Source organism: Thamnophis sirtalis, unplaced genomic scaffold (genome assembly GCF_051295495.1).
Source record: "Thamnophis sirtalis isolate CommonGarterSnake01/CBP01778 unplaced genomic scaffold, rThaSir2_p1.2 scaffold_1, whole genome shotgun sequence".
NCBI lineage: Eukaryota > Metazoa > Chordata > Lepidosauria > Squamata > Natricidae > Thamnophis > Thamnophis sirtalis.
The window spans coordinates 73,132,337-73,154,310 of NW_028261381.1; the positions used below are offsets into that span (position 1 = coordinate 73,132,337).

Genomic DNA, 21,974 nt, shown 5'->3' on the forward strand with positions numbered 1-21,974 from the left:
ATCGAGGGTTATAATATGAAGCTTATATCTTGCATTCAATGCAATCCTCCTAAATCACCTTGCAACTCATTTTTTTCTGTATTAATCATTGCTCTTAAAAGCCAAATGGCATTTGCGGGCAGAATCCTTTTTCATCAATTTCAGTGGGTTTGCTAGATGTGCCTGGGCATTGTCAATTCTTTCCCAGGGAAAACTGCTATTCCTTCCAGATAAATAGGCAAGTAGCACATTACAAATGTGATGTAGATAAGATTACTTTTTCTTTAATATCCAGTTAGATTTATTAAAATAGATGCTATGGGGTGGCTTTTGATGACTATTCAGAAACTTAGAATTAAGGTGATTTTTTTTACTCTATTATATTAAACTCCCTGTAAAAATTAAAACAGTAGTAAAAAACAATAATAAACAAGGTAAACTTCAGCTATATTTGTATAAAGCATGTAATTGTAATGTTATTTCACTTGAATAATGGCCCCAGTTAATTGCATGTTATTACCTTAACATTTCTAAATTGCCTGAGTCTAAGCTATATTAGGATCTTCCATGTGAATCTACTATCTATTCAAATTAATAATACAAGGCCCAGTATTTTCATATGTGTGTTTCTTTATATATATGTGTGTTTGTGTATTTATGACTTTTGAAGAAATTGCTAATGGATAAAAATTGTGTCTGGACAATTATAATGAAATATCTTCCTTTATGGAATCATCGTGTTAAACATATAACACACACACACACACACACGTACACAAACACACACACAAACACATATATCATACATTGTTGTTGCATTGCTTGGGGGGGGTTCTCCTTTTCTCTTGTTTTTGTTGTTTCCTCTTTCCCTCTTTTCCCTGTTCATATATTTATTCACTATAAAATAAACAATCTGGGTTCATTTTATATTCTTCTTATGTGTAACAAATATGTGGCTCTTTTCAGCCAATTTAATATCTGGTTTATGAGTTCTGTATTTTAGAAAGATTAATAATTGTAATTATTTACTGGATTTAGAGTTGGGATTTTATCCATTCTTATTGTTAGTATTGTTTTTCTTATCTTAGAAAATTTTATTCCTGACCTGGTATCCTCCAAATGTTTGGAATTACAATTTCCACATAAAAACATAGAGTTGAAAGGTATCTTAGATGCCATCTAATCTAACCCCTACTCAAAGCATGACTCACTAAAGCATTTTTTTACCATTGGTTTGAAATCAGAACAAGTTTTAGTTGAAACCATCTGAAAATACTAGATGATACCATTTTTAGGCATTGTGAAATTGAAGGAACCTCAAAAATCTAATCCAAGTAACTGCTAACTGAGGAAATCTGCTCCACCACTGCCCTTTCTGAGCTTCTATTTGGACATTTCCAAAGAAAGGGAGTCTGTCATTTTCTATTTATATTCCAGTGTTTTAATCAAATCTCTCTTTTAATTTGAAATATTTGTTTAATGTCCTTCTACATGAAACAGAAATACAGTGTACTTTGCTCAAGTAGCTAGAAGTGATTCTCACAAAGAGAACTTATTTCTATAGTTTCACCACTTCAGGAGATCTGTCACTCTTGGCCATTCTCACCTTCAACATTTTATGCTTTTGTACAGTTAGTCACAACCACCTTGCCACAAAGGGACCAGAAACTACCAAAAACTGAAAGAAAAGAAAGAAAGAAAGAAAGAAGAGGGAGGGAGGGAGGGAGGGAAGGAAGGAAGGAAGGAAGGAAGAATATTTGCATGTTGATTTAAAATATTTTATACTGTCTTTTTAGCTTTTTAAGGTGGTACGTAGCTACTTAGTTTGAAAAAAATAATTATAAACAAGATTAAAAAAACAAAAAATAACTAATGTTGATTCCTTTTTATTCAGTATGAATATTAAAGAGGAAAAATTTGCAGAGGTGCTTTCTTCAGTGCTCCAAATGCTCACTCTTAATCTACATTGTGGCTGAAGCACAACAGAACTGGACTTTGTGTGTTAGGAGCCTCTTTTGATTCCCACATTAGGGATAAGAGAAGACATGCATATTGCCCTTTATTGCTGACTTTTTTATAAGAAAATGTTACAGAGTAAAAAGCTCCCATACTTTAGATCAAGGATTGGTGTATTTTTTAGATCAGGAAGGGATTGTCTTTTTTTTAAATAGAATTGTGAGGGCTAGCAAAAGGATTTTCTAGGAAGGACAGATAGAAAAGATAATTGCAATTTATTTAAATTAAGGCTTAAGCATCTTTGAATTCATGGTCATCCTTAGAATGGGTTTCATACCACAACTATAATAGTCTCTGTTCATACAATCCACTACAGGTCATTAAATTGGTTTTATCTAATATTGGGGCTAAATACTGGATAATGATAATAGTCACTGAAGGGGCAATTGCATGGCTGTTTTGTATGTTTGTCAGTAAACTGTGGTTGTGGGTAAAGGTGATCTGCAGAGTCTCAAGATTAATCAGGCCCCTGTAGCAGTTAATTTGGCTTTTTAAAAAAGATGCAGGTTTTTCTTGTGGTCATTGCCAGACAATTGGGAGGCAGAAACCCAGACCAGTCTAGATAATGAATGACATAGAACCCTGGTAGCAGACTCTATCTTATCTGAATGTGTTAATTGGAAGATAAAACAAATTTAACAGTAATATATTATGTGGTGAAGATGGGAGAAACGAGGCAGTAAAAAAACTGAGAGAAGAAAAATAGATATTAAAAAGTTGTCAAAAGTTTTACAGACATTTCTAAAAAGCAATTTGTTTAATAGTTATCTAAATAAGTGATTAAATAAGTGAGTTGAAATTTATTTACATGGGATGCATGTTTAGTGTATCTGTAACTAAATAGTGATTGGGTTTTATTTCTTATTATCATAAAAAGTACTAATCTTATAAGAAGTTTAGCTATTGTTACATTTATAGTTATTTTCCCATTTTACCTGTTTCTCAGATTGTTTCCTACAAATGTGATCAAAATAACTGAAGGCATTCTTTTCTCTGGGGCTTTTTTCTAGGACCCAGATTACAATTACAGAGTTGAAGTGAAAAAACTCATCCCTCATTTAAAATGTTTGGATGAAATACCAGCAAATCAGACTGCTATTCCTTTTCCATGCAAAATGAATAAGGACTGGCTTATTGTCAAGGAATCAATCAAAGAAGGAAGTTTAATTGAGGAAGCTTCAGGTTCAGGTGTGCTAAATTATTTTATAAGACTTTGTTTGATTACCAATGAGAAAAGAATATCTGCACATACATACAAAACTGATTATCAATACCAAGAATGGGATATGTTTACTTATTTGTCATATCTGTATGGCCACCCATCTCACAGAAAGTGACCATGGGTAGCATGCAATAAAATTAAGTATCATTTGGATGCATAAAGAATAGATCTTGGGTAAAGCTAAACATGGTAGCAGGAGAACTGTGCTTTTAAGTATTAAAATATAAACTCTGCAAAAACAAAAAACCAACATATAGACCCTACATGTATAACCTATTGTTAACCTGGAATACAGATATATCCAGGACATTCTGCTATTTTATAAGAATCACACAGGGAAAAATACCATTAATTTTATGTTTCAGGGGGAAATGCCAAAGTAGTATTGGACTTGGACCAGATTAGGTTCATGTTGCAATTCAACCATAAATCTCCTTGGATACTTTTCAGCTGGTATCTGTTTCTCAGCCTATCACATCTTATAGAATTAATATTGTGTTAGGAGATATGCCCATATAAGCTACTTTGAGCTCTCAGGGAAAAAATAGGCTATAAATGTAATAAATTTGCATAAATTGAGCCTTGGGTGGCATGTTACTAGACACAGTAGTAAGGATTGTCATTGATAAATAAAAATAATACTTTCTAATTATATGTGAAATAAAACACAGGTAGACATTCAAATATACCATATATAGTCACAATAAGCCCATCCTCATATAAGCCAACACTTCAATTTTTAAGCAAAATACCATGAAAAATGTGCCACTGCAGATAAGCTGATCCTAATTTTTCATAGTATTCTGGTTAAAAATTGAAGTGTTGATCTATCTGAGGGGCTTATCCATAAGTATGCTGTATATGGGAACTTTTAAAAAGTATAACAATACTGTACATACTTATGGATAAGCCCATCCGCAAATAAGCTGAACCTGATTTTTTTTTTATTTTGCCATAAAATTTCTTGTCTTATCTGTGAGTATATATTGTACTTCTGCTGTTACAAAATTGTTCTGGGGCCCTTAAAGAGAAAAAGAAGTCACTGACATTTCTATAATTTCTAACGAACTATTTTCCCCCAAATTCATAGTAAGAATGTTCCTGTAGGACTGGAGTGGAACAGATCTGTTTTTTCATAAAACAATTAGTATAGGTAGTCCTCATTTAGTGACCACATTTAGTGGCCTCACTAACTGATCACAGGTCATCAAGTGAAAGTGATCACTAAGTGAAACCATGACTATATTTATGATCTTACTTCAGTTTTCTCTTGCTTTAGAGACCAGTGAAGGTCATGGATGCAAGGATTGGGCACAAAGTTATTTTTTCATCACTGTCATAACTGTGAATGGTCAGTAAGTGAGGCAATCACCAAATAAAAATTATTTGTATGAACATAAGCCCCATATGCCTCTTTTGCTTGAGAGCAGTCTCACCTACCAGTCTCTTCAGAAACTGATCTTGTATGCTGTGGTGAGATCTCACACATCCCCAAATGTGGCTTCCCATCAGTCTGATTTCAATAATATCAACCTTTTTTTTCTTTTCAATCTGCTCTTCTAAGATTGAAGATTCTTCAGTATAAGATTCTTTTTTCTTTGAAATCTGATGATTTCCCACTAGTGCTGCCACCGCCACCTTGGCTCCTTATATTTGATTTTCCCTCAAACCAGCCATAGGCTGATGGGTAGCGTATCTTTTAAATTCAGCTACTCCTTGGCTCTTAGCTTCTTCATAGGCTGATCAAGTCTAATAACTCATTCGTTATTTTCTGGGGCATCTCACTGGATAAACCATTTTATATTTTCCCAGTTGCATTTAGGACAGAATGCAAATTGTTTCAAGGTTATATTTAGTTAATCGCATTGTCTACCTCTCATATGGATTAATGCTTGGAAATAACTATAACATTCTTGGCCTCATAACAAACACAGAGAATAAAAATCTATTCTACTATATAATCATTAACCAAATAATTGTTCACCAGGACTGAAATCTCTACTATCCTTTCAAGTGGAGGAGTGGAACTGATGGGAAGATACTGGATTCTTTTTCAACATGCTATTTTTTTTCTTCAATGTCCCCAAATTCTTTTGTAGACATTTTGCTAATTTGAGGCTGAAGATTGGGAGCAACAGACAGGCCAAGATTTCAGCATCTCTCAAACTGCTTTTCATTTCGTAACTGTTCAGTTCAAGCTTGTTTTAAAAGACATGGGTCTGTTGTCACCATCCTTTCTTGTTGCTTAAGAACATCTTGAGGTGGCCTTTGACCTGTAACGGAATAGCTTAGAGCAGTAGCCTTCTAATGAGGACTGTTGTAACTCTTTAATTAAATTGCTTGCAATGAATCCTGATCTTGTGCTATTCTTTTTGAGGAAAATGTTGTTGTTCTTTTATAATACGTTCTGTAGCTCTTAAGTAGGAATAACTGTGATAGAGACAATTAGTTTTGTTTAGAACTTAGAAAAAAAAACCAATCCCACCTGGAAAGCTTTGCAGAATGTTTTGAATTAGCTTCATTCTGGCAAAGCAAAACAGGATCAGCTTGAGGATTCCATTGGGACAGAATTCAAAATGTTCTGGAATGCTTTGGTTTTCATCCAAAAGCCACAAAAGAGGGTGGGATAGCAATCCACGCATATTGCTACTGGCCAACCAACCTGAGGGATATTTGGTACTAAGGGACGTGTAGGCAAACATTTACTTTTTTCTTTTAATGACCCTGTAATCCCTTGCATCACCCCGTCTCCACCCTGACTTTTAGGCAAACATATAAGCGTATAAATCGGAGACAACTCTAATAGGACAAATAACTTTTTATTCTTGTCGTGTTAGATGATGACTGTGTATAAGACAAAAAGTGAATCTCTTCTCAGCATTTGTCAGTTGGCAGTTAATTAGCCTCTCCCACCTTCCTAGTCTCACTGGCACCAAGCATAATTTCATTTCCACTCTTCAAGTGTACTATAAGGAGACCCTATAGATTCTATTTGGTTTTCTTAAATGCTTCCAAGCATTACTGGTGGATTGTGGCTTCTGGTGGCTGCAAAAAGATCCTAGTGCTACATGACTACATGAATAGCATCGATTAATATTAAAAGTTAAGACCAAAGACACCATGCCACCTGCGACTGCATTTTTGCCAGCAATGCAACCATTAAATAAATGTACTAACAGCCCATTAGCAAAATACAACCAAAGCTCTGCATGCATACAAACAAGCAACCAGACAGACAGACAGAGGCACTCACTTTCATAAACTCACTCTGTAGTATATACATTAAAACCTCAGCACACAAATACAGAATTTTATTTGTAAGCAGCCAGATACAACCAGCAAGACTATGAAAAGCATTTGATGAGTGCTTCACAAAGAATATTTGTTGAAACCTTAAGCAGGCAGATGTTCCAGAAGACTTTGGGCATCTGCTCTGAAGACATTCACCAACGACCTCCATCTGTATGCATGTGCATAGCTGCTTTAATGGCAGGCTTAATGGAAGTATTGTCTGAATGCATAAAGAAATGAGGGGGCAGGTAAGCAAGGGACCCTTTGAAAAAGCTCCAGTAAACATTTTACTACCTCCAGTATTTCATTCCCAAATATCACCCAATCCAGGCAGAGGAAATAGTAATTGCTATATAGGTAAAGAAGGGCATTAAAAACAATAAGGCAAGACACAAGACAAAAATCCAGTCAAGTTGCTAGAGTGCCACTTGAAAGATTTTATTATTTGAAACGAAGCCCTTGAAACACATGTGCTTATATTGTGTAGACTTTTGTATCCCACTGATCTTAAAATACATGCTTTTTCTTTTTGCCCTTCTGGCATGAGTAACTCTAGGAAGGCAGCAGGGCTATGAAACTATATTTTTGTTTAAACAATGAATACAGCTACGACAATAGATCCATTTGCCTCAAGCAATAGCACCTTCTGCTATCCACAGAGCCTACATATCATGGCGTGAAGACATTCCACATATTTTACAGTTTGCTGAAGATATGTCCTCATAATGGAGTTTCCATCTCATACTGATAAGCAATCTGCCTATTGCTTAGGGAAGCTGGAGCTGATCCAAGATGTAAAGTGACATGACTAGGGATAGCTATCTGCTTGACCACCATTGTCCCAACAGATGTAGGACTGCCCCCTTTCATCCTATCTTTGGTTTTGGCTGTAAGGAAAAACAGAAGCCTGGCTTCTGATACCACTGCCAGGTTAATCACCCCTGGATTCTTAGACTGTTGTAAGACTTGAAATACACTAACCCAGTGATGGCCAACCTTTTTGTCTTTGTGTGCCGGAAGTGCGTGCATGCACACATCCATAATACAATGCATGCACGAATCCCTCCCTGCGCATGCATGTGCGACCACTTGCACCCCATTTTGGGCCTAGTAGGCCTCCCTGAAGCCTTCTGGGACCAAAAATTAGGCACAGGGGGGCGCACCACTCTTCCCCCGCCCCATCTCCCACATGCACCCTGTCCCCCACACATGTGCGGCAGAGACCCAAAAATCAGTTGGCTGGCGGGAGACGCATGCGCATGTGCAGTGGAGCTGGCTGGGACAATTACTCGCATGCCTGCAGATAGGGCTATGCGTGCCACAGGTGCCATAGGTTCGCTATTGTGGCACTAGCCTATACCCTGCTTAATGCATATAAGGGGAAAATATAATTGAATGCTTTTCCCAGCACAGCAATTGCTGTTCTTAGGGAAGTCCTGGCTCCTCCTCTTTCTGGAAAGTTCCTTTAAAAAGTTTAGTCCTCCAGAGATTGGAACCTGGTAAAGATAGGGTTTGACCTAGGCAGACATTTTTTTCGCTTTTGTCCTTCTGAATATGCATATCTTAATTTAATACCAGAATCAATAAAGTGATTTCTCAAATTAGCAATAGCAGTTAGACTTATATACCGCTTCATAGGGCTTCTGGTTCTTCAACAGTATTTAGCAGCAACTGCATCTTGTCTGCACAAATCCAAATTACCACTGGATTGCAGCCGAGAGAGACAAAAAGCTCTTGACTTTGCTGTTATCAAATGGTTAATTAATTGGTTGAGAGGTTAATCGTTTTGGAGAAATTATGGCAATATTTGTAATAAGCTGAACACCTCTCACACAGACACACAAAACCCCCAACCTTGAACTCTGGCTCCAAGAACACTTACACCACTATATTGCAACAATGGAGGCAACCACTACCTTGCAGTTAAAAGAGAACTCTTTGCTGCCATCTACTGGTTTTTAGGTTAATAAATTAAGAGTCCTTTTGGGAGAACAGTAGCAAAATAGCTGAATGGATAAAAAGGCCAGATTTTACAACACAATTCCAGAATTTATCCCCTAAGTGATTGGTAGCAGCTTTTCCTGTAGTGGGTGACATTCAAATTTCAGGCAGAGAAAATGGCAGGTTATTGCCCTTATATAGTGTCTTGTGGAGAAGTAATACAGATAGTACAGCACAGTCCCCATCCTGCACATTTAAGAGAAACTCTGGGGCACAGTGTAACTTATGCCACCATGATTTCTCCGCTCGAGGTCACAGGATGAAAGCATGGTAATGCAATTCAGGGATGAGCTCCTTATTTAGTATTTCAGGTATGACATGTATATGTATGCATGTTTTTCTGTTTTCAAAATCCTTATATTGCAATGGTCTTTGTAACCGATTGCACTCTTTATTGCATTCTGACCTGAATAATCACTGACACAAGTTAATACATTTACAAAAAGAATTGTGATTAATAAATGGCAAAGTGTTCCTGATGTTAGCTTACAAGGTTTTTAATGTGTAGTGTAGCCATGGATGAATCCATGCAGTTTTTTTGGCAACAGTACAGAAATATTACTTTAGTGGGAATATTGCTTTAATTTACAGACATGTCATTTGTTTTCTGTGCTTCTCTCAAGTGGACACTTACAACATATTCATGTTACAGTATCGTGTTATCGTTCTTCTCCCGACCCCTACCCTTCTTCGGTTTAGATTCTCAGTTAGGACTCCTAACAAGAAGGCTGGGCTCTGCTCTGCGGCCTGCTGCAACTCCCTTTTTGCTAGGTTCCAGACCTCAGGCTCTCCAGAGATCTCCCAGTGCTCATTTGCTTTCTGGTTGTAGCACTCTCCTGGAATCCACCATCTGTGATGAGATATTGCCTGATGATGATTCAAGTGACCTGACCCATGGTAATGGAACACCTTGTGCTTTTCCTATCCTCTAGCCTCTCCTTAACAGAACATGTGGAAGCAAACAAGAAGGGAATTTTCTCTCCTATAAAAAGAAATTGGATGATATGTCAATTTATCTGCTTATGGTAAATGTATGTACACGAACATTTCCATAGGCTAGCAGTTGCAGAAATGTTTCTGTAACTCACATTGGAAAATGAACACGTGTGTTAAAAAGAGTGGTTCAGTTTTATGTTAGCATTAGAGATTATCCTCAATCAGGCAATCTCTGCATTGTATTTGGCTGTTCTCAGACCTTTTCCTGCCCAGATAATGAAATGTCTGTCACTTTTTTTTCCAAAGTCAATTTAACTATCATGCTTACATTAAGCTGAATGAGGGAAGATATTCTTGAGCCCTTTGCCCTTTCCTACTAATCCCACCTCAGCTCACAAATGTTTTTTTTTTTCTGTGGGTTAGAGTAACAACTGACCAAAATAGAAAGTTGGTTTATTTTTTTCTGAATATGTCTTTCTAAATATGGAGAAAACATAATTGCATATAAGCTTGTATATGAAGTTTTGGGTAAAGAAAAAAGTTTTTTAAGCATGTGAAATTATAGATTATGACACTTTTTAAATTTTGTTTTTGGCAGGTGTCAGCAGAGTTATATGTGGGAACCCCATCAAAGCTCTTCATGCACGAAGACAGAAATTAGGTGTAAGTTTCTTTATAAGTACATTATTGAAGGGAGGGAAGGTTAGAAGTGAGCTGTCGTGTAAGAAGAATAAGCCTATGTTTCTCAGTCTGCTTCTAGAGTTGAAAAACCCACATAAAGTTTTCTGCTTCTTGTTAGGGTGTGTTGCTAATTAAATTATCGGCATTTTTCTTTTGATCATGAATGGGTTTCTGGCAAACCTTCTCATTCACCATGGAGATTCATACTTGTGAAAGTAAAGTGGGAAAGCTGTTAGGGACATTTCAAGGGAAAGAACAAATCTGATGTAGAGAAAAACACACCTAAGCCTTCCCCAGGAGACAAATAACAAATGGAGCTGGGTTGCAACATTGCCTGCTCTTGCAAGTTTGCTTTGCAATAGTATGCAGGCTTCCCCTGCTACCTCCAGAAACTGTGGCACAACAGTAGGTCCAGTGGTGGGTTATTGCCAGTTTGAACCGGTTTGAGCAAACCTGTAGTTCCAATGATCAGTTGGCCCCGCCCCCTCACCCCCACCCTATCCTGTCCTATATTTCCTTCTTTCTGGCTCAGCTGGATCATGCGGCACATCTTATTTCCGCACCTCCACTGTCCTGCTTAGTGGGGCTGCCTTGGAAGGTAAGCAGCTGAGCTTCAAATTGCTGTATTTTGAACACTGTGCGCAAGTGCATTAGGCACGCAATCACATAACCAGTTGTTAAACCAGTTGCAGCCCATCCCTGAGCAGTCCCTGTTGGTACAATAAACATTGGCCATGATGGGGAGATTATGAAGGAAATTAAGATTTAAAAAATAATCCTTGGCAAAAAAAAGTTTTCATTGGATGCAGATATATCTTTATATAATTTCTCTAATATTGTAGTCTGCAGTAACAAACCTGTTCCAGCCACCGTGTCATCTGGCAGAATATAATTATGATTTTGAAGAAACTGGCAGTGTAAATGAGAGAGACATCTTTGCTGAGCTGAAAGCCTTGCAAGAACAGCATTACCAGTAAGAACCAAAATTTAGTCCATTATTAAGCAGAGGTTTTAGAGTTTCCCAAGATAAATCAGCAAATGAATATAATCTCCACTTGATAATGAACAGATTGTGTTGCGACACTCTAAAGCAGAGGTATCAAACTCAAGCCCTATGGGCCAGATCTGGCCCTCAGGGTGGACCTGGAAATAGTAAAGGAGCAGCTTGTGGTCCCTCTGGTAGCCAAAATGGGGCACGGGGGGAGGCAGCCCCTCTGCCCCGTTTTCAGCCTGGACAGCATCCTGTAGCACTTTGTCAGCCAAAATGGGGCGTGGGGTGAAGTGCTGCAGGAGGCCGTCCAAGTTGTTCCCCATCTCTCTCTCTCTCTCACACACACACACACACACACACACACACACTCACACGGCTGGTCCATGGAGAAGTACAATGCTGATCCAGCCCTTGAAAAAATCCAGTTTGACACCCCTGCTCTAAAGCCTATGGGAAGACAAACATTTATACTGCTTTTTCTGGTTTCATTCAATATAGGCACAGTTTTTCAGGGTGAAGCCCATGAAAGTCCAAGAAAAATATTTCCTTTAATAACTATTCTAGGTTATCACTTTGGAAAAAATAAGTTGAACTTTTCTCTTGTTTTCATTGTCATAAGCACGTCAGTCATCTTGTGGCCATGCTCAGGAACTGTTCATATTTCCTCCTATTTTCATTCAGCGTTTATAGTTTACAAAGGAGGAGAAATCAAATAAAAATTGTTAAGAATTTCTACCTAGATTGTGTCTGATTTCCCACTTTCGAGCTATTGTCCTCTCTGTATTGGTGGTAGAATGCAGTCATTTTTTTCATTATTTGGAAGTGAAAATTAATGATAATAACGAATCTGCATATTTTGGTTTATTTAATGTTACAGCCCTCCATCATGCTCACTATGAGGAATTACTATGCTATCATCAGTGGTTACAAAATTCCAATATTTAGGATTTTAGGGGTAGTTTTCTTAAGAAGAATAAGGTGGGTGGGTAAGGGGACTGTACTGATGTCAGATTAGAACAAAAACAAAAAGAATGCTATCAGAAATAAGCCCTGAAGTTTTTGGGAGCGTTTTTTTTCTCAAGAGAGATTTGCTAAAGACTGAATTAGACTATTTTCCTGTCAAAAGCCATAAAATCTGGGTTTGGAATGATTTTTTTAGAGCATAGCATGGGGCAAAGTTCATTACAAAAGCATTATTGTGGATTATTATTATTATTATTATTTGCTTCTGGTAATTATTTCAGTTTAATTATTTCACATTATGACACATAATATGTTGGATATGCAACTTGCATATCCAACAAATAAATAATTAATGAATTATTTTTATTATAAATTTATAATAAATTTATATATATATGTAAAATCTATGAAAACAAATCTAAGAAAATACACACACACATAAATACATACATACATACATACATATTTAAAGTCACAACCCCTGGTATGCCCAAATTTATTTATCAGCATAAATATAACATGTGTGTGTGTGTGTGTGTGTCTGTGTCTGTGTATGTGTGTGTGTGTGTGTGTGTGTATATATATATATATATATATATATATATATATATATATATATATATATATATATATATATATATATATCTGTGTGTGTGTGTGTGTGTGTGTTTATTTATATTTATAATAAATATAAATAATATATTATAAATAATTTATTTATAATATATTTAATATGTTTTATATATATACATATATATAATAAATAATTAACATAATTTTAATGTACAGTATGTTATAAAGTTTGAGCAGGATGGCATCTAATTAAAAAGTAAATCTCTGGCAGGCACATGCAAGCCTTCCAAAGGGTGAAATCTCCCCAGTTGCTGAAAATAACACACAGTGATGAAGAAGGGGAAGGGGAAGAAAAAGGCTGCAGCCTGAATTACATCTGTGATGAAGATTTCAAAGAAGCCTTTCAGGGGGACCTCACACAAATTACCTCAGCAGAAGCTTCTTCTTGTTCCCATCTTTCTCAGGTGTCATCAGGTATAGAACTAATAGGGCAAACTGGAGTGTCATTTGTATATAATATTTAAAGATTAGTGTGCAGTACCATTAAAGCAAGCAAATGCTTAGGAAAAGAAGATGGTACTCTTCGCTGACTGTGAAGGAGTGAGAAAAAAAATAGGGAATTTATAGTGTGTTAGAAACAATAGCAGCAACTTCTGCAATCTCCTATGCAATACAATAGCAGAGTTGGAAGGGACCTTGGAGGTCTTCTAGTCCAACCCCCTGCCTAGACAGGAAACCCTATACCATTTCAGACAAATGGCTATCCAACATCTTCTTAAAGACTTCCCCTGTTGGGGCATTCACAACTTCTGGAGACAAGCTGTTCCACTGATTAATTGTTCTGTCAGGAAATTTCTCCTCAGTTCTAAGTTGCTTCTCTCCTTGATTAGTTTCCACCCATTGCTTCTTGTTCTACCCTCAGGTGCCTTGGAGAATAGTTTGACTCCCTCTTCTTTGTGGCAACCCCTGAGATATCAGAACACTGCTATCATGTCTCCCCTAGACCTTCTTTTCATTAAACTAGACATACAGTTCCTACAACCTTTCCTCATATGTTTTAGCCTCCAGTACCTGTCTCACTACAGGTATTGATCAGCATCTTTAGATGCAAATAATTTAGATGTTCCCCAAAAGGTTTGGTAACAGGCAAACCATTGAGTTGAGCCAAGTTTTTGTTGTGTAAAATCAACTACAGTACTGTAGTTCATGGTTTGCAGTTGTTAAATGGCTTTGCACGGTGCACAAACTCTTTGGGAAAAGAGCTGAGAGATACATTGAGAATCTGAACAAACTTGATATATATATAACTCCTTCAATCATAGTGGAATTACATAGAAAATTGTTACTAAAATTCTATCTTAAATTTTTTTAAGTTCTGCTATTTTTTTTTTTCCAACTGTGTGTGATTCTCAGAGACTGCCTAGAAAAGTCCTTGCAGTTTTTCCCAAAGTGGGATTAGAGAAAGGCTTACCCAGATGGCTTGTGTGCTTAAGATGGTACTAGAACTCATGGTATCCCAGTTTCTGACCTGATGCCTTAACCACTCTACATAAAATTGGTTCTCAAGTTCTGCTAAGCACCTGCTAAAAATGTGGCAGAAGAAGCTATTCAGTACAGATTCTTCTAAAAAAAAACAATTTACAGAACTGAAATTTATAAATATTCTTTGTTATTAAGGTATCAAAAATATTCAGAAAAGACAGATATTGCACTGAAATTGAATGCGATGTATAAATTTATCCCTTTAGAATTTTGAAATTATTAAAGTTGGGAATTCAGGCCATTCCATCCAGGTAAATTCCTCTTACAGAACCCAGCAATCTTTTGAATGACATACTTTGTTGCTACAGTGATGTTGTGCTTTTCCCTTACATTTCAGATTTATCACATAGCCCGGCAAATACATTACCAAGCATTGTAAAGCGCTCTCTCCAACCTTCTCCTCCAAAATGCCCTTCACCTGCATCCATGGGTGTGACACCTGGATTTGTGAGAGCTAGACACCTGAAAATACATAACTCAAAAAAAGCTGTGTTAAAGCTGCAGCCTCCATTAGTTGTGAACAGGGACGAAGTGCAGCATATGGCTGAAAGGACTGCTGTTCTGAATCTCTACAAGAAACCAGATTCACCCCCTAATGCAGCACTCTTCACACAGAGGCAAACGGTTTGTGGCAGCAAACAGATCAGGAGACCCATTTCAGGACCAGCAACATTTGGACCAACAAATAGGTTTGGATCTTACCCCCAAAGTTAATGGAATAAAGGCTGGTTCATATTATAATATTGGCCCAGGTTAGGTATATCTGAGCTTGTTTAAACCACTAGCCCAATGCAATCACAGTGGCCAAAAATCTATTGTTATTCATTACATCCTACAGGTAGTCCTTGACGTATGACAGGTCGCTTAGCAACCATTCAAAGTTACGATGGGTCTTTAGAAAGATTACTTATAACCATGATGACAAACCTATGGCAGGCGTGCCACAGGTGACATGCAGAGCCATTTCTGAGGGCATGCAAGGCGTTACCTTGTCAGCTCCAGCGTGCATGCGCACACTGGCCAGCTAATTTTCGGCCATTTGTTGGCAAGGGTGAAAAACAGCCCAACACACAAACTGGAAATTTGGGAACGGATTTCCCTGAAGCCTACAGAGGGTGAAAAACGGCCCAACCTGGGCAATCCGGAAGTCCGTTCCCGAATTTCCGGTTTGCGTGTTGGGTCGTTTTTCGCCCTCCCCAGGCTCCTAGAAAGCCTCTGGAGCCTGGGGAGGGTGAAAAATGGACCTACCAGGTCCACCGGAAGTCAGAAAACTGGCCATTCCCAGCCTCCGGAGGGCCTCCGGGGGCAGGGGTGGCTGTTTTCACCCTCCCTAGGCTCCAAGAAAGCCATATGCACATGCGCATGGGACACAGCGTGGGGGCAATTAAATTATGGGGATGGGCAGATGAGTGTGCACTTTTGGCACCCAAGGCAAAAAAGGTTTGCCATCACTGACTTATAACCTACATTTAAAATTCTAGGCTGTTCTCCCCCCCACCCCCCAATCATATGACCACATTTTGGGCAATCTGAAACTGGCCTGCATTTATGGCCATTTGAAATGCCCTGCAATCATATGTTTACAATGTAAATATTTTTGCCAGAAACTGATATTTACTTCCAATTACCAGCAAAAAAAAATCCTGTAGTGAACAATAGGTTTGCTTTATGACTGCTGCATTCATTTATGACCACTGCAAAAAAGATTGTAAAATTCAGTCGTTACATGACCTACTTATTGACAGACACAACTTACAACTAAAATTACAGGCTTAATTATGGTCACAAGTCAAGGGCTACGTTTATAAAGTTTGGCTAAAAAATAACAACCAGCCCGAAGTCACCAAATAAGAATCCTTAACTGAGATTAGACTTGGAGCTGGGACATCCCATCCTTAGTCCAAAACCCTAATCATTAACAAACATATATTTCTTTATTAAGTTGCAAGCTAAGTTGATCTTCTCTTGCTGAAAGTGTTGCTGTTGCTACCTTCTATCCAGTGGTGGGTTTCAAAAATTTTTGGAACCTCTTCTGTAGGCGTGGCCTGCTTTCCGGGTCCACTGGTGGAACCTCTTCTAACTGGTTCGGTAGATTTGATGAACCGGTTCTACCGAATAGGTGCGAACTGGTAGGAACCCACCTCTGCTTCTACCCCTTTAGTCTCCCATCCTTTGAAAGAGATAGAAGTTACCTGTTCTTGCTTCTGCAGCTATGAGACACTGCCAGGGCATGGAAGTGATCTTTTTTTTTTCTACCCTTATCCATTTAGCTCCTGGGAGGCTAGGTATGCAACCTTCCAATAGCCTTTGCTGGTCTTTGAATAGATTTAGTTGGTCCTTGTTCACAGGCTCCCATTGTAGATGTTCTGGCAAATGTACTCACTGTAGAAGATGAGCCTGCTGAAATTTTAATTTCTGGGGTTTTAGAAAGGAGTTATCTATTCTTTCTTATAGTTAAAACTTTATGCCTAAGCACAAGAGAATTTAAAAACATTTGAATGTGATGCCCCATATTCAACAAATATTTTTCCCATAACTATTTTTTCTTCCCATAACATTATTATTTTTGCCTAACAATCCACCTGTGTCACTTTGTTCCTCTCCCTGATAACATTTTTAATTTATAATATTATTGCCACCTTGACTCTCTGCCATCACACACCAGCAATTCATTATAGCGTGGCAGAAAAGTATTCATTGTGACAATATTCTGACATGACTTAATGGAGGCAACAGCCTAGAAATAGTCTTCAGTAGCAGCCCAGTTAATGAACAAAGCATTGGAGATACTTAGAAGAACAGAAGAATATCTGTTCCTGTTTGGTCCAATAAACCTATTTTCTAATTTGTTGAATTTCTTCTCTTTAGAGCCACTATGGATAGAAGCCTACCTAAGACAATCAGCCATCACATACCTGTCAGTCATTCATACACAAATATGCCAGAGAGATTTGCAGTACTGAACATGGTCCACCCTCTGAGCGCCAAAGCTGCCCTGCAGAGCTTGTCAAAAAGGCCGGATATCTCAATGATTGCTCAAAGCAAGACTCCCCAGTTGTAGGAAATGCCTCAAACAGCTGTGCATATCTTACTGCCAGGTCTCGGCTGTACTTGATTTCCCATCTTCCCATGAGCAACACAGGCCAGCTTCTCTGATTCAGCAGCCTGATTCATCACTGAGGGTGACAGTGCCCCTACGCAAGCAGAGCAGTTGAAAGAAACAACTTGATTTCTCTCCAATTAAACTGCTGCTGTGAAGAGAGAATCAGTCATTCTCCCCACCCCCACCCCAGGAACTTTTCTCTCTAGCAGGCTTTGAAAGGAAAGGAGAAAGGGCTTGTGCCCTCTGTAGCTCCTTCTGATGACTACATCACTGGTGTAGAACAGCTGTTTGAGTGGCCTCAGGAGCTAGGGTGGTTTCCTTGACTCAGCTGGTGGGAGGATGAGACAACCGGTTCCCTCAGGTAACCAGCTGCAGTTCCAAAGTGTCAGCCTTCTCTCCTAGTGATTAAGAGACTGAGAACATAAGCAGCTGCACTTGGCTTAGTCTGAAGGATATGGGTTTTTTTCCCCCTGTTCCTTGAGCAGCAGACTCATTGGTTTCAGGTACTGGTTTCTACTTCAACTAACGTAAACAAACTATGTTGCTTGGTTACCATTTTCAGCATGGGATTACCAAATAGCAAGAAGTGTAGGACCAATTGACCAAATCATTTTAATTTATTTGTGCTTGAAAGAAATACGTGGCATACCTCGAGAATGTATTTTCTTCAAGTCAGGTGTGCTGTATCTTTATATCAGACATGGGTGGTTCTTAATAATTCCTCTTTACCTCAACCTCTTCATGTCTTTACTTTCTTTCAGTTCAAATTTCCCTAAGTTGTAGAGCATTTTTAGATTGAAAGAGAAAAATGCATTGTTCATAAGTGTCAACATTTAGGTAAGATGTGCAATGCTATTCCAGCAATCTTGCCTATCCATTGGCACACACATGGATACAGTTATCACTTGATCTTTGATTTGTAACATGGGTCATGTTGTTATGAAAATCAGGGACGCTCACATATGGCTAGTAGGTGGCTCTGTTTTTTGATTGTGGCATTTGGAGCAAATTCTGCCACAGTCATGGGATTTGTTACTTGCCATAGTTCATACTGTATCTTTCTCCACACAAGTCCTACAAACTCTATCTGCTAACAAAAGAAACAAAAGTTTGTGTGAATTGAAACTCAAGTATGTATGGGTAATTATTATTGTGACTATTTTGAAACCAAGTATTGTATTGTAGTTTTCAAAATTAATATTAGATAATTTTGGAGTGACGTTTACAAAGTTATAAATTATGCAACAATCCAAGCTATAAGCTATCTGTTTTTGTTCAGATTTTTTAAAAATGCATAATGATATCAGTGATGTTTACATAAAATCTTCAGTATGTTTTTATGTTGAAGCTTTTAAATATTTGTAAATCATGAAAAGCCTTAGATCTTCCAAATCTGTGCTTCTATTCATGCCATAGTGGGATCCTGCTGAATTCCATATCTGGAATATAGGTTTATAGGAAACCTGTACCCAAGATCATAAAATGATATGTGGGAACATTAGAATAGGTATATCCTATAACTTAATTTTCTTCTTCAATCCAGTTTTTGTAGTATTGAAAGTCTGCCTTTTTTACATACTCAAAATATGAGCAAGGAAGCAATCTAGCTTTTCATATGTTCATATACAGTATCTCTATAAAGAACTTAGTATAGCAAAAAATATTTTGTAAGTTGGATTCGGATTTATATACTGAAATCAAGGAGATTCCAACCAACCTCAAAAACCCTTGAATTGCTGTGTTTTCCCTAAATAACTAAATCCAACCCACAGAATTTCCAGTCTTATATGAAGATAGTGACTAAATCTGTCAAGTAGTAGCCCATTCACTTGCTCATATCATTATGCGTAGGGAAATGCAGAATTTAAGTTATGATTGCTAAATTAGAGCTTGATTGGAAAACAAAAGTGGCTTTCATTAAATTGCATTCATTTTTTTTATGTTTAAACATACTGCCAATTCCTGTCTACCAATGCAAAAAAAGTTGACTTCTCTCATATTAATTGTAAAAAAGCACCAAGGGGAAAGGTGCCAAAGCCTTCCAGACTTTACCTGACCTTCCATAAGGACGTTCCCATTTTCTTTTTCTTTCTTTTTTCTTTTTTTCTTTGCTAAATTTGGTTGTTAGATAAGTGATATATAGGGAAAAAGTATTTCTAGGAAGCTGCTGTGAGGAGAAGCAATCAATCACAGTTGGAGAATCTGACCCTTATTAGAATCCAAATTATTTGCCAACTTCTCAATTTAGCAGGGAAATACCTTTCTTCAGCTCAACCCTTCACCAATCAACAGCGAGAGAACCTGTTCATAATGAATCGGGATACTTTTTCTGTTCTCATGCTAAAACATTTCTCATAATTTAGAAGACGATTCTTCCTTCCATAGTAGCTAAACACATATTAATGGCGTACTTGCCTCAGAACTAGAAGTGCAACTCACAAAAGTAAGTGTACTTCATCAGACAAATTATGATGCCTGCTTTATATTTAAAGAATCCACACACATTCATCTTCACTCCTATTCATTAGCTTGTTTTTTAGCATTGCAGAATCTTCTCAGATGCAGATCACTTGTAGCTGGAAGATACATCCTATAGTTGAAACCATATTTCAAGCGAACACTATTCCTATCAGAGACACCGCGGGAATTATTGTGTCGAGCGTTGTCTTGAATGTCTGAAAAGTAAAAAAGGGAGTGGTAATCCAGAATATAATGGCTACATAGGTCTTTGAGTACTGCTGTTGGACTTCACAAAGTGCAGCACTGTCCTTGTAGAACTACGGAGAGATTTTGCTCTATTAGTTCTGGCTGTTGCTTTGTAGCCATCAAGGTAAGATTTGGGCGAAAAAACTAAGATGAAAATGTCCTCTGCCACATCCTTAACTCAAATGCTATTTTTCCTTTCATAATTTGCCAATTTACAATGCTGGCAAAATATATGACTGTACATGTGAATGGGAGAAAGCGGTTTACGTCATTCTTTTTTTCTGCTCTTCAGATAAAGCCTGAAGCAACATAACCTCTCTCTCTCCATTCAGTCCTACTTTAAGACTTCTGCAAAAGGCATTTTATATGTTCAATCTGACTTGCACAGCTGCAAAAGTGATGGAATGTAAAGTCAGTTAGCATTTCTTCAATAAAAGACATTACTCAAAACCTGAAAGTTAAATCTAAGCCTTCGGTATACAGCACCACCACGGCTGTAGTTGTGTTCATTTTTGTTATTCTGCACTGTTAATACTGGCCTTAGCGCACAGAAGGAACACCAGGTATATTCTGCTTTAACTCACTTTACTGAACAATGTACAGGTAGTCCTGGACTTACAACAGTTCATTTAGTGGCCGTTGAAAGTTACAACGGCGCTGAAAAAAATTGACTTGTGAAACTTTTTCACATGACTGTTGCAGCATGTGATCAAAATTCAGACGCTTGGCAACTGACTCCTATTTATGAAGGTTGCAGTATCACGGGGTCACATGATCAACTTTTGCGACTTTCTGACAAGCAAAGTCAATGGGGAAGCCAGATTCACTTATATCACAGCTGTCAACAGCTGTGACAAGAAAAGTCATACAATGGGGCAAACTGACTTAACAAACGTTTCACTTAGCAACATAAATTTTGGGCTCAATTGTGGTCTTAAGTCGAGGACTACCTGTACCTGAATGTAATCAGAGACTACCATCAGGTAATGTTAACATTTTATTTCTTCATAAAGTGGTGTAGGCCAAAAAGTACTGGTCTTTTAAGTCTTTTTTTTTTAGTTAATAAGATTTGCTGTTCACTCTCAGATTGTTACGTAAATTGATAAGCTGTTTGCCTAAGAGTAAGCCACAGGAAAGGAAACAAGATTTCCTAGTTAATAAGTCATCACCAAGTAGAGAGTTTTGCAGCTGGAACTGACTTATTGAGTTGGCACAGTTCCAGAAAGTCTGAGAGTCCCCCCCCCCCTCTCGTTTTTCTCATTCTTCTTTCTTGCCTATGATATCAAATTATTACCCTGAATCATTGCTACAATAAAGCTGGGAATTGGAATTGGCATCAGCAAAAACTTCTTTCAAACTTTTTTTAAGAGGTAGATGTTCCTGAGTCTGAAGGACCAGAAAATGTATTAGAAGACAAAGGAAACAGAAACTTTCCTAGTATGCTTTTCCTCGAGTTACTGGCCTTCCAGTTGAATTGGCTGTGCAAATGCCACAGTCTCCAAATCGCATGAGAAGCAGCTGCCCTAATACAAAGACAGACATTGGTGGGAATTCTTACACAAATGCATGTCTGAATGGCTGTTTTGTCTCCTAGGTTCCACTTGTTTTATGCTTAATATTTTATTTCTATCAAATTAATGATGTGCAAAGATGCACATTGTAGAGTTCTTTTGAATGAAAAGGTAACAACTATTCTCAAATATAATCAAACGCCCAAGCCAGGGGAAACTAACATGGAAGCAAAATTATGCTGACTAAAATAATTACATCTCTTGCACAAAAGCTTTCTTTGTGTGAGAAACCTTCCCAGAATCCTTAAAGAACAGCAGCTATCTGGGGGAAAAGTTATTTTCCGAATACATTACAGTGGAACCCACTACTGTCTCTTTCCTCAGTGTCTTATTTGTGCCAAAATCTCAAGTTTGGGGAGGAAGATGCTCTCTCTATGCAACTGATAGCAATTGACTTTA

The 21,974-nt window shown here is 37.7% G+C and overlaps 2 protein-coding genes across 3 annotated transcripts in view; one reads left to right on the plus strand and one right to left on the minus strand.

Annotated features, from left to right (window-relative positions):
- LRRC56 (leucine rich repeat containing 56) overlaps window positions 1-21,937 on the plus strand; it is a 58,970-nt gene extending 37,033 nt beyond the window's left edge. For both annotated transcript variants that reach the window (XM_087716042.1, XM_087716038.1), the window contains exons 8-14: window positions 3,006-3,183; window positions 9,209-9,406; window positions 10,044-10,108; window positions 10,969-11,099; window positions 12,925-13,127; window positions 14,533-14,884; window positions 17,064-21,937. In XM_087716042.1, coding sequence (XP_087572168.1) covers window positions 3,006-3,183; window positions 9,209-9,406; window positions 10,044-10,108; window positions 10,969-11,099; window positions 12,925-13,127; window positions 14,533-14,884; window positions 17,064-17,256 — 1,320 coding nt within the window. In that variant the 3' untranslated portion in view covers window positions 17,257-21,937. The remainder of the gene's footprint in view (window positions 1-3,005; window positions 3,184-9,208; window positions 9,407-10,043; window positions 10,109-10,968; window positions 11,100-12,924; window positions 13,128-14,532; window positions 14,885-17,063) is intronic.
- The window catches only part of LMNTD2 (lamin tail domain containing 2), a 52,720-nt gene continuing 50,548 nt past the window's right edge, over window positions 19,803-21,974 (minus strand). Inside the window, exon 18 of the mRNA XM_087704043.1 lies at window positions 19,803-19,973. The gene's annotated coding sequence lies outside the window, so the exon portion shown is untranslated. The remainder of the gene's footprint in view (window positions 19,974-21,974) is intronic.